Source organism: Lethenteron reissneri, chromosome 57 (genome assembly GCF_015708825.2).
Source record: "Lethenteron reissneri isolate LAM-NWPU_2019-01 chromosome 57, ASM1570882v1, whole genome shotgun sequence".
In the NCBI taxonomy this organism is placed as follows: Eukaryota; Metazoa; Chordata; class Hyperoartia; order Petromyzontiformes; family Petromyzontidae; genus Lethenteron; species Lethenteron reissneri.
Genome location: NC_083835.1, coordinates 5,308,815 through 5,322,332, shown reverse-complemented (window position 1 = coordinate 5,322,332; position 13,518 = coordinate 5,308,815). Strand labels below are relative to the sequence as shown.

Sequence of the window (13,518 nt, the reverse complement as noted above, 5' to 3'; positions counted from 1 at the left end):
GTTGATTATGAATTAGTTTAATTTGTTTGCGTTTGGGTGATTTGTTCACCTTCCTTGTACTTTATACCACGATCAGTTTTTTGTGCTGTTTGTTGTTGCAACGTTCTTATCCACCCAGACTGGACATCCTGTGAAATAGAGCTTTAGAGCTCTCGGATTCCTCCGGTATAAATAAATATCATGATTCTGAATGTGGCGGTGAGCCCAATATCAAATCTCCCCCCCCCCTTCTCTTAAACCCAGGGGGGGTCAATGAGCCCCTTGGCGTTTGTCCGTGGAGTTTCTGCACCACATCCCCACCCCCCCCCGCCTCCTCTCACTGCGTGGTCACGGTTCGTGCTGAGCTACAACAGAGAAAATAAAACAACAAGATACAGAGCTCTCCACAAGAGGTTCATTTTTCTCTCTCTCTCTCTCTCTTTGGGTTAGATCGCGTAAACAAACACGTGTCGACGCTTTTATATTTGTGCGATCGACGCCCAAAAAGAAAGCCTATAGGTGTTAAACCAAAAAATTGTTGTGAATATGAAATAAAAAGTTGTCCATGAAAGGTTATTTTTTTCTTGGGTTAGATGGCGCAAATATAAATATGTCGATGCATATTCGCACACTCCAACCCAAACCCCCCCCCCCCCCTATTATGGATAATATTGGTCGCGAAAGCCTGCTACGTGTTAAAATCAAAAAATTGTTGTGGATGTGAAATTCTCACTATTTCAAGACCTCTCCCCCTCCCCCCTCTTCCTTCCCCCGCCTCCTCCTCCAGCTCCCTTCTATCAAGTGCAGCGATATTCCCAAAGCGTGCGTCCGCGCTCTTTGTCGACGGGCGCTGTCCAACACCCACACCGTAAAGAGGGCGGACAGCTCGCAAGGCCACGGGCGAAGGACACGTTCCAAACGTACAAACGATCGTTTAATCAATTGCAGGAGAGGAACAATTCACCCCCTAATGACGCCCCCCACCACCCTCCTCCTCTTCCCGGGAAATCGTTAACGAGCCGTCACGACATTTGGGATGCCATACAAAATCTAGTGGACATCTGTGAAAAAGGGGCTTAGCAGGCTCATCGGATTCCTCCAGCGTAAGTAAAGATTATGATTCGAAAAAAATAAAAATCCCAAGCAAACGATCGATTCCTTTCGTCTCGACGGGGGCAGGGAGAGGGGGAAGAAGACGTAGACCCCCCCTCCCCCCCCCCCTTATCCACTGCTGGATGAAGACCCCCACCACCCCACCCACCCCCCTCCCGAGGAGCCGTCGGCATCTCTCACGGTCACGGCCAGAGGTCGCAACCGGGTACCCGATACCCGCACCCTACCCAATACCCGGCTACCCGTACCCAGCCGGGTACGGGTACCCATTTGCGACCCTGGTGCGGCCGGGTATGGGTACGGGTAGGCCGTGAGTCACTCAGGTACCCGATACCCGTACCCGATACCCGTACCCGGCCGGGTACGGGAGTAGGGTACGGGTACGGCCGGGTACGGGTACGGGTACCCGTTTGTGACCCTGGTGCGGCCGGGTACGGGTACGGGTAAAGAATCAAAACCCGTTTGCGACCTCTGGTCAAGGCGCCAGAGCTCCCGCGCGACAAAGACGCCGATATCGCCGCCCCTATCACCACGGAGGACGACTTCCCTGCTGTTTGGATGCCGCTGGCGTCGTTAGTCTCGGCCGCTGCCCGCAGTCGTCCCTTCTGGCCACGACGCGTCCCGCTCACGGGATCAACTTCATTTTTTTTTTATCAGCGGTCAGAGCGACCTCTTCCTTTCATTAATTTATGGCGATCGCCCCCCCCTGCCCCGGCAACGACGGATGCTCGTAGTCGTAATCCACTTCGTTGAGCTATCGCTCGCGATAGCCAGGACGCTTCTGAACAAGAAACTAATCTCGCTCGGTGGGCTTTATCCGGTAAAATTCTAATAGTTTAGTTTTTTTGTGATTTGCTTAAGTTTCGTCTAATTTGCACTCCTGATGTGTTTTTGCATCTTTTGTTCTTGTAACTCTCTGAGCCTCCCCTACTGGACATCTGTGAAACAGTGCTTTGTAGCTCATCGGATTCCTCCTGCAGAATAAAACACATTCCTGCGGAGAGAGCTGGTAGGAATGTTGAGTTGCTCGGCCAATGGCCAGGGTAAACGGCGGTGTGGTGTATTCCGCAAATATGCCCGACTCTGAGGGCGGGCACAAGCCGGCGTGAGTAGGTGAAACGTTGAGTTTTATAAGGGCACCACGGGGTGACCAGCCCCTCCCCACCCAGCCCCACCCCTCACCCAGCTCCTCCCCACCCAGCCCCTCCCCACCCTCCCCTCCCCACCCAGCCCCACCCTCCAGTGGGTTCCTACCAGTATAAATATTCTGAACTTGCATTGTAAATGTTGTGAATTTGCTCTCCAACACACAACTGGTGGTGCTCAAGTATGAACACTTTTAAATCTAAATTTAAAACTCATTTCTTTAGAACTGCTTTTGGTGTTTAGCTAGGTGTCCTCCCCCCCCTGCCCCGCATCTCCGATTAGTACGCTTGGCTACATTACGGTGCGAAAGTAGTTCGCCATGAATACGTACGTACGTTAGGATCAGAAGCACGGACATTGACAAAGGCACGGAGGAGCGGCAGCACACGCCTTGGAAGAAAATCGATCGCGTTTCCAATATCGCACGCGTCCGGCGTTTCATCTCTTCGCAGACGGTCAGAGGGGCGCGGACAGACGGACGACTTAACATCGCAGCCAAAGTAGCGCGCCGTACCTTCTTGTTGTATCACGGGTTCGTACGACAGAATATTTTCTTCGGGGCTCCCTGTGGGAAGGAGGGTGGGGGGGGGGAAGAAAAACACGAAGATGTAAGCAAAAAACACAACGGGCGTACGACGCCACGCGCACACACACGCGCAATGTTTACACACAGCGAAGGGCAAACGCGCCACGAATGCTGAGCTCAAGCGGATACGCTCAACTGCAATCGCCGTGACATTGCCCGGATTTATTTTTTTTTGGTACGTTTCTCCCCCGCTGTGGCCAACGGACTAAGTAATCGCGAACACATTACCTGTCAACACCTTACCTTATCACAGACCAATTCAGACCTTATTGGTCACCCCGTGTCCTCTGACAAAGTCCCATCACAAGGAGAGACACACAAACAAATAGACACATTTTCTTTGCCCGTATTGAAACGGTTGTACGCCGTATGGACCTGAAAACTCAATTTCCCTCTACAACAATACAGGTAAACCATATGGGTTGACAGGTATCCGACTATACTACAATACACTACACGATAAAATTGGCCCATATTGAAACGGCTGTACACCGTATGGACCTGAAATCTCAGTTTCCCTGTACAAGAATACGGGGTGTAAACCGTGTGGGTTTACAGCTTTGCGAACAATTGTTTGCACCAACAACGGCGGACCAAGCGCGGCTTTTCAGCCAAATCATTGGCTACGCTTTTTTGATCGGTTGCAAAGGGGGCAAACGTGCGCGCGCGTACAAAGCCACGCGCCACCGACTTACTAGCGTCTTTTCTCTCACGCTTAAAAGGGCCAAACGTCCACACCTCGCGGTGTTTTTTTTTTTGCTGCACGGCTCGTGATTTCACGGCGTGATCGTTCGCGCCCCCCACGACCCGCCGCCTCTCTTCTTAGCGTCCACACAAATTGATGTAATTATTCCCGAGAGAAAAAATAAATAAACACAATAGCAAATTGGCCCGGGCGGTGGGAGGGGGGGGAGCTCGCGAGCGTGGACACATGAGATGATTACTGGACATCTGTGAAAAAGAGATTCACAGCTCATTGGATTTCTCCAGGATAAATAAGGATTCTGATCTCCGATGGAAGGCAGTGGCAGTGCACTAGAGGTCGCAACCGGGTACCCGATACCCGTACCCTACCCGATACCCAGCTACCCGTACCCGGGTACCGTAAGTCACTGGAGAGTCACCGTTTGTCACTCATTTCCCAACGTCTTGTCTCTTCTCACAATTCAAGTTCCTAGAATCAACCCACCCGCGCCTGCAACATGGCTTCATTCCAGAGGTCGCAATCAGGTACCCGAAACCCGTCCCCGGCCGGGTACGGGGGTAGGGTACGGGTACGGCCGGGTACGGGTACCCGTTTGCGAACCTGGTGCGGCCGGGTACGGGTAAGGAATCAAAACCCGTTTGCGACCTCTGCAGTGCCCCCCCCCCTAACTAGACAGTACTAAACTAAACTATTTTTATTCTGCCAGGCAAGGACAACTCGGCTCGTACCAGCAGGTGGACAGAGGCAGTGGGGGTCAGGCAGGGACTCGAGAAACTTCCACCTTCATTTAAAACGGCCTCGCCGGGAGATCAGAGCGGTGTGCTTGTGCTCACCGTAACACCACAGCGGTTACTACCCCCCCACCCCTACTCCCACCCCACTCCAACAGGAGAAGCAAGCGCCACCAGGGATAGGTCAAGCAACCTACTTGTCTCCCACTGCCACCGCTTAACCCAAGAGAGAAAACAAACCAACTTGGAATCGCACCGAGTCACTGAGCCTCGCTTCTCTCGGTCTCTCTGTCTCTCTCTTTGCGAGCGATCCAAAGCCTCCGCGATTTCTCACAAATTTACTCGTGCGCGCCCCATCGCCGCTGGCTGACGGCACGGTCCTCAGCAGGTGATTTGAAAGGCTTGGTTGGGGTGGTGTGGAGGGGCGGTTACAAAGGAAACCTTCTCACCGCCCCCCCACCACCCCTCCAAGGGCACTACAACGGAGTCAGCGATGATCACCCGGAGGACGGGGGGGATGAGAATTCAGGAGGCCTCGTTTATTTCTTTATTTATCTTTTTTTTTCCCCCTCCGGACGAGGGCATCGCAGGCCAGAAGCAATCGAAAAGTAACGTAATAGCGGCAGATAAATAAATATAGCCCGCCCGTCGTCTATGGAAGGTAACGATTTACCTCGCAAAAAAATAAAACAATTATAGGGAGAGGAAAAAAAACCCTAAATAGAAATCGATGAAAAAAATATAATAAAATGAAATGATCTCCGAAGGACAGCGGGGAAAATGACGAGACAGGGATGAGATTGGATGGACTGCTGCAGCCAAATGTTGGCCCATTAAATAAATCTCTGGCGTGTGTTTTTTTGTTTTTGGGGGGGGGTTGCTCACTCATAATATTGCCTGAGATTGGGTCTAAGTGCCCCGGCAGAAAATCTCAACAATTTTAGCACCGAAATACGCTTGCTCTGCCGTTCCAGATTGCCCATCAAGGTTAATAAGCGCCCGATTAAATCAACATTCCATTATTTCAGCGCGCGGTATACGATTTTGTAAAAATGCTTGATTTTTTTTTAAAATCGAGAAACATTTTCCCATTCAAACAATTACTTTTGTTTTTATATCGGAATAGACCCAGAAATTATTTACGTTGTTGTAAAATTAGTCAATCAGTTACGTAAAATATCTTTTAAGAGTTATATCTTCCCTTAGTTTGTAATGTAAATTAGTGTGAGGTAACAGGACATTTCCCTCACAGGGATTTTATGCAACGGATTACATGTCCTCCCTGTTGTAAAATCTTAATAGGCTAAAGGCAAAGATCCCCCATATCAACCTTATGGCGGTACCCAGTCTGACATCCGTGATGCAGTCATTCTTAGTCTGTTGATGGTCGGCGATGCGTCAATCGACTCATCTCGACGAGCTGTACACGATGCGCTATTCAAAGTTGAATTTTTCGATAGCAGGATTTTTTATGCTAATGTTTGGCGTTTCGACATCGCGGAGTGTGGCACTGATTTCGGATTGATTGATACCCCAGTCGCGGAGTTAAGTACACCCCTGGAAAAAAATTGTTTCCCAGAAATAACATATTTAATTGCCTCGGCCAATTTGTATTATTTGGTACCACGGGGTACCGCTTTAAAGATCATTTAGCCTTAACAGATTGTTGGGACAAGTGCTGTTAGCGAGCACCTATGAAGGCCGGCACGGCTCACGAGGGAGTGGTTTGGCCAGCACCACGCCCGACCGCCTTTGTCTCCACAGTGGCGATGTTTTACACACTGCACCAGGTACTCATTTGAAGCCGAGTCAACCTAGGGAAAGCCCAGGACCTGTTGAAATATACGCCACTGTGGTTGGTCGTGAGAGGGAATCGAACACGGGTCGCCGGGCTTTGCACCTCCGCTCCCCACATTCTTAACGGTTGCCGACAGACACCAGAATCCCCCAAGGATTAAACGGGAAACCCAAATAAACCCACACGATGCTTCGAGTGCTGCTCGTGTTTACCCTTTCCAGCGGCCGAAATGCGCGAGAAGCGATTCTTCAGCGAGCATGAAAATAATGGGTTTTTTTTTTCCCTGATGAGGCCAGTTTAGTTGTTTTGCTGCAAGGCCCCACACCCAAGTGCATCGTTATAAAACGAGAGCTTTATTCAGCAAGTGTACGACGCTAAATCTAAAGCCGTCGTGAAAAATAGTCCCCCCACCCCCATGTTCTACATTTGTTCATCATCGTCATCATCGTCGTCGTCATCGTCATCATCGTCGTCATCGTCATCATCGTCGTCGTCATCATCATCATTGTCGTCATCATCATCGTCGTCGTCATCGTCGTTGTCATCGTCGTCGTCATCATCGTCGTCATCATTGTCGTCGTCGTCATCGTCATCATCGTCGTCATCGTCGTTGTCGTCGTCATCGTCGTCATCGTCGTCGTCATTGTCGTCATCATCATCGTCGTCATCATCGTCGTCATCATCGTCGTCATCATCATCGTCGTCATCATCATCATCGTCGTCATCATCGTCGTCGTCATCGTCGTCGTCATCGTCATCATCATCAGCAGCAGCCTTGGTCAATCTACTGCTGGATGAAGGCCTCTATCTGTTTCCTCCTCGTAAGCCGCCACCATATCCCACGATTCCGCGATGGATTAATCCACCCGGCACCGGCATTTATTGCGAACACAATGTTTTCGAAGAAGTCTGCGTTGGAAAGCAAATATGACGATGCAGGAAAGAAAAAACGATAACCGCTGTAAGACAATCGTGGATATGAAAACACGAACGGGTGTCACATGTAATGATCCTTTAACTCTTAAAGTTGTATTTATTTATTCTAGCCCAGGCATTAAAATTGTCTTTTTTTAATATGGCTGTGCCCTTGAAGAGCAATTTAATAAAATACTTTTAAAACAACAGGGAGGGGGGGGCGGGTTAATTTTAAGAGGGGCTAAAATAATGACCGGGCAAGTCTCTCAACATTTATTGATATGTTGTAACAAAAACAATGAACAACAAACAATGCACTTTTGTCACGCTCACAAACAACAAATGCACAAACATCCATCGATTTTGTCAAAACAGTTGAAAAGAGTTTTGCAATGGACAACGGCTGCGTTATAATTTGGTGAAATTTTTCTTTTTGCCACTTAATAAAAATACAAATCATTGGTCACGCTTCATTGTATTTTTTCTAGTTTACTACATTTAATTAATTCCTGATTTTACAACAAAAAATGCCAACTGGAAGCCTGTTTGCCAACACGCTCCCTGGACAGAAGCTACTCTGTGGGATATGGAACTGCCTCCCCGATTAAACACATTGCAGGCCAAAATCACCGATTCTGGTCCTCAGGCCTTCAAATGCCGAGCACACACAATGGAACAACCCCGAACCTTTCCACACGCCTCGAAGGGACAAAGTCTCTGAGCTGTAGTGAACCCAATGATTATGCCGATTCGATATACTGATGTCTGATATTGCTGGTGTTCACGATTGCACCCAATTACTGGCGAAACGTCGTACTCAGATTGTAAATGTTGTGGCTTGGCTCTCCAACGCACAGGCGTGCTGTACTAGTATAATACAATATATACTACACTATACACTAGTGCTGTACTAGTGACGAATTGGCCACGTTCTGTTTACGTGACAACGCTTACTAGTTGGCTGTGTCGGGTGGTGGCGGGTTTTAACGACATAGACACATTTACGTGATCTAACCCCCCCCCAAAAAAACCTCCATTATGAATAATAACAACAACAAACATCACAATCGGAGAAATCAAGATGAGAAATCAAACTTACTCAAATGGTTTTCATTACCGCTGGGAGGAACAGGTGGAACCAGCTCTGTGAAATGAAAGCGCAGGAGAAGGATGTGTACACAACGGTGACCAACAAATGGAGGACGCAAACGTGATGGCCCGAAAAACACATCGCAAAAACATAATAAACGATGACAATTACCGAGATGGAAAATTGCTTCATCCCCGTCTCCGAGCGTTGAGGACGTGAAAGCAAAGGACCCATTTCATTACATTTCCGTCCCCCTTTCACCGCCTCCCTTCCCCCCTACGATCAATTAGGAATTACACAAAACTACTCATCGATTGCGTTGTAGTTTCTTTCGCGTTTTTAAACATTTCCACAGCAAGGGCTGCTTTCATCCCGCTCTGCGCTTAACATCGCTAAATCCTTCCAACGGTGGCAGGCAACGTTCTTCACCGCACCCAACGGCGGCAGCGCTGCGTTATCACCTTCTGCCGCGTAGGGGCAGCTGTCCGACTGAGGGTCCCCCACCCTTGGTTCGAATGCAGCCAAGTATTGTCTGTCTTTCCGACAGACTTGTTCTTCACCTGAGGACGGCTGCTTGCGTTGTGGCCGAAACGTTGTGAGAATTATTTTAGTATGTTTTATTTTTATTATTTCCCTGCGATGTGACTTTACCGAAAGAACCAAGAAGATGAATCCCTGCAGCCAGGAAAGCTTTAAATCGAAATATTGAAATAGATTTAGGTCATTATTATCATTATTGTTATGTTTACATTTAAAGCTTTCGTGACTGCAGGGATTCATATTCTGAGGATTATTTTACTGGAGAAAAACCTCTGCCGAGTCTCAAGACTCTTTTTTTCAGACGGTTCCTGCCAAGTTTTTCGCAGTAGGGGGCGATGATCGCTGCTGTGGGTGCACACGTGATCCCGATTGAGTAGCTTGCCGTGTCGTTTTTCAAAGCCGGGTAAAATATGAACCGTGACGCATTGGCAACGCCACAGCCCACTCTCTCAAGTGACCCTCAACGTCCGACGCCGTAGTCCAGCATCGTCACGGCTAACACGCACCGCGGGAATAACCGGGGAGGCCGCTAGTTTCGAACCGTGAGCCGTGAAATCGTGCTACGGCCAAGGGCCACGCCCAGCGCCCTACGAAAGGTGGCGTAGAGGCATTGAAGCGCTCCACGCAGGATGCAAACTCGTAGAAATAACTTCCATATTATGCAAGACCGGGGATTGAATCAGGATGGTGCGGCTGACTCGGTGGGTCACAAGGCAAAGCTGACCATAAAAACCGCCAATGCCGCCGCCGCCGCCGCCACCGCAGCGACACCACCATCTGGCGGCAAAAAGCCAGCGGAAAAAGTTGGCATTTATAAAATATCTGTTTGGTGATGGTTGTTTCCTCCAGAATAATATGAAAATTACAACGACCCAAAAAAAAATGTGCGCCACGTGCCGATTTTTTTCGACAATGCGACCCAAATGCTGCCCTCCCCCCTCGGTCAGAACAACCCCCGTTTACAGACGGAAAACATTTATCCCCGCGCACAAATTGTTCCGTCAACAAGCGTCAGGCGGTAATGGACGGAGGGGGAGGAGCGGGGAGAGCGAAGTGACGGCAGAAAAATTTAATGGGACGCTTTGAAAGCGTAATAATAAACTGTGAAGAGGGCCTCGCACACCTCTGAGAAAAGTGGATCGCAAATTGTCGCCGTAGTAATGAAGGTAGAGGTGAAGCGGCGGCCCCTGCACAATTGCCTCGTACTTTGGCCTACTCTTCCGCACTGGCCACGCGTCTCGGAGGGATGCGGGAGTAACCCCCACACACTTCACCCCCACCCCCGCATGCGGACCTGCCTATCGTAAACACCTTTAACGTGGCGTATCCATTTTAGCCGGGCCGAGCGGGCCGAAAGGTGCGGGAGGGCATTCAAGAAACTTGACTCCTCGTTTCAACTGCCGCGCGCCGGGGAGATCAAAGCGGCGCTCTGCTTTCGGAATCGCGAGAAGAACCGCTGTCATCGGAGCGGGAATAGGGGGTTCGACTCCTCGCAAACAGGGCCCACACGGGCAAGCAGGCTGCGCTCCGCCAACTGCGTACGTTCGGTGGCAGTCGCTGCGACGCGGCGCAACGGTCGGCGGAAATTTCAACCAATCGCTGCGGAGGGTTCACGGTTCGAATCCAGCGGGCTGCCCTGGTGAAGTCACTGCGGCGTGTGTTAACCGTAGCAGTAGCAATGATACTGCCACTGCACCTACGAGCTGTCTGCTCCACAGCTGACGTTAAATTCCCCGCGCTCCCACCGCCCGATGCTATTCCCCGGGAGTGGTGGGCCCACTGCGTGCCGTGGGCGTCAGAGTCCAAATTTGAAAATGACCCGCAACTTACTCAACTGGGATGACGCATTGGAGATCATGGCATCCTGCCCCCCCCCCGTCCCACTACTGGCAGACTAATGCCCAAGAGGTCACGCTGGTAAAAATGAGACTCAGTGCAGCTCCAAGGCAGTGGAACGCGTTGGCCTCCGACAATAAGACACATGAGGATCTTTAGAGCTATTTAAATCTCGCCCCGAAAACTCACCCCTTTAAAAATGGCCATTTCCCCCTGAAGTTTTTGGTCATTTCCCTGCTTTCCATACAACGGGCGCGTTGGGACGCTTGGATGTAATGCGCCTTTACAAATGGAAATAATGATTATTATTACCCCGATGTCTACTGGACATCTGTGGAAAAAGAGCTTTGTAGCTCATCGGATTCCTCCAATTTTGAATAAACTGCTTCGAATTCTGATCCTCGTGTCTCGGGGGGGTCCTCACCTGGTTTTGGTTACACGCACAACGAACTTGCAACCGCGGCTCGAAGCCAGACGTCTAGCTCGCAAAACGGTTCGGCGTTAACACTGAACGCGCGCGTACATTTTTTTTTTTTTGCCGGTCGTTGCAAACGGATGTGGGGGGGCAGAAGCGATTTTAAAACATATTTTTTTTTGCTGCTGCTGCTGTCCCCCGGCGTTTTAATATCCTCCGCCTCTCCCTTTGCCTCGTCTTCAAACACTTACTCAGCGTTTTCATTCCATAATCTTCATCGCTGAAGCCCGTCAGCTCCTATACAAGGGGCGGCGGTCCAGATAGCGGGCACCAATGTCGCAACGGAAATTGAAACGATAACAACGACGACAAGCCACAGAAATAAAATGACGCACAGCAAACAAAAAAAGCACAAAAAATTGCAAAGGAGGTAACAAAAAAAAGGGAAAGAAAAATAAAACCAAAAAGAGAAATAAGAAACAAAACACCACATGGGAGGAAAGGTCAGTCGATTCACGCCATCGGAGACTGCCCAACGTCGGCCGGAAGTTTACGGTCAAGGCTCCATTGGGGTTTTTTTTTTTTAAATACATTTATTTTAAAATCTACATCAATCGGAAGGCAAAAGAAAAAAGGCGACGACGCAACGGTGAAGATTCGATACGCGGACGACGACGCGTTTTGCCGCTCGTTTCGTCGTCGCGTTAATAATTGTTGTTGTTGCTGTTGTTGTTTTGCGGGCCTGGGACTACTTCTCCGTAAGTTGGATGCACCCCCGCCTCCCCCACCCCCACCACCTTCCTTACCACCTCTTGCCCCCCCCCCCCCCCGAGGTTGTCCCCCGTCCGGTTTTTCTGTCACCTAAAGCGTCGTTGTTATGGGCCTACGTTGTTGTCGTTTCATAACATCCAAAATATTTTTTTAATAATACAACAATTATTATTGTTGTTTTTATTCTACTTTTTCGCGTTTCCGACCGGTTCTCCCTTCGCTCTGCCGCACAGAGGCTCGCGCCGAGACTCGCCGGGCCGTATGACCTCGCGCGCCCCTCTGCGACCGTCATCCTAACCAAGATCTGCGCCGTGCATCACATCTGTTCACCGTCGCTGGACGCACGTGGAATATCGAGCCCAACGGCCGATTGGGTCGGTCGCTCGCTGCTCCAAAAAAATCGACCTTTCTTGCTTTCAGTCTACGTATCTAAACCTAAATCTAATTGGCGAAACAAAATTACTAAATATGTAAACTATCCACGAGCGGAGCAACGGGGGGCTGGGAGCGCAGTTTGACCCAGTGCCTCGTGGCAATATCTTAAAGCCAGCATATTTTCTTCTTTTGCCGCGTTAATGACGTTCCCAAACTAAGCCAGACAAGAGTTGGTATCTTCTCCGGCGGTCGCCACATACCCATTGGAACGAAGCAAGATTCAACGGGTGGTGCCGACAAGAGCGTACTTTGCGCTCCTGGCAGAGTTTGCTTCCGACACGGAAGCACTCTTCCCGGTCAAGCTCTCCCGGGACGTGTTTCCTGGTTGTACCCGCGCGTGTTTTTTTCGGCACGATTGCTCACATTTTCGCTTCCAGGCGTTGGCAGCAAGCCGTCGTGACGTCACGTCGAGCAGCACGCCGACAGACCGACGGACTGACATGCACGCACGCACAGCTAATGCACTAACGCTCCTGACGTTCGCTCGAAAGCTGAACAAAAAAAAAACTTAACCCAGTTATACCTATGGGACTCTTTTGCCAGAGATATAACTGCTTAACCAGAGCTATTCATGCTTTGTGTGCGTGCATTGTCCTTGCACTGTTTGCCTTTTGGTGGCACTTGGTCAAGCACGAGTGAGACTAGGCCATAAAGGAGGCGGTCTCTGGTGTGGGCCAATCAGTTTCAAGGGCAATGCATACATTATAAAGACTGTGTGGTTAATGCACAATAGATGCCTTGTAATAATAATAGTAATAGGTGTCTATTTGGTGTTTGAACATTTAACACCTCCTGTATTTATTTATGCCAAAGTTTTTTTTAATCATTCGCTATCTTGAAGATGCTTCAGGCGTGTGGAGTGAAACATCGGACGTCCTGCCCAACGACCCGCGGTAAACGACGACCCCCAAAACGCGTCGGGGGTCGTGTCGAGCTCGTCAATTGTTCCGCAATTTTTTACAACGAAATTCCTGACACAGGAATTCGTGGGTTCGATCCCGGACCCCGAACATGCCCGTTTGTATATTTATATATTTGGAGTCCGCGTGCTCTCTCTCTCTCTCTCTCCCCGTAGTGGCCGCGTGGATTTTTCTCCGGGTTCCTCCGGTTTTGACCTCCTCCACACATTCATAAACGTGCTTTTAGATCATTTGGTCGCTGCTCTAAATTATGAATTCCCACGCGTGACGACGGTATCAGCCTCTAGCGATGAGTCATCACGTGTGTGGCCAGGTCGCCTCTGAAACAGAAGTTATAGATCGGTGGGCCTCTACCTGGTAAGTATACATACGGTAACTTCTTTCGCACCATGTGTAACCAACTCAGTTTGGCAAACGTTTCGCCGCTCGCGAATTACTGTGAATTCCGAGGCCGCCAAACCTTCGCCAAACTCGGTCACGGCGGAGAACACTGTCGACCCGGTTTAGGGTGGTTGTGTTTGCGTGTGTTTTGACGTT

General features: G+C 49.7%; 1 protein-coding gene across 8 annotated transcripts in view; it reads right to left on the bottom strand.

Annotated features, from left to right (window-relative positions):
• Window positions 1-13,518, bottom strand: part of LOC133357261 (disks large homolog 2-like) — a 466,648-nt gene that overhangs the window by 27,080 nt on the left and 426,050 nt on the right. For 5 of the 8 annotated variants that reach the window (XM_061575118.1, XM_061575124.1, XM_061575123.1 and 2 more), the window contains exons 16-17: window positions 8,074-8,118; window positions 2,753-2,803 (exon numbers count right to left, since the gene is read on the bottom strand). In XM_061575118.1, coding sequence (XP_061431102.1) covers window positions 2,753-2,803; window positions 8,074-8,118 — 96 coding nt within the window. Of the gene's footprint in view, window positions 1-2,752; window positions 2,804-8,073; window positions 8,119-11,106; window positions 11,153-13,518 lie in introns of all 8 variants that reach the window. The other 3 variants (XM_061575121.1, XM_061575122.1, XM_061575120.1) reach the window with 3 other exon arrangements.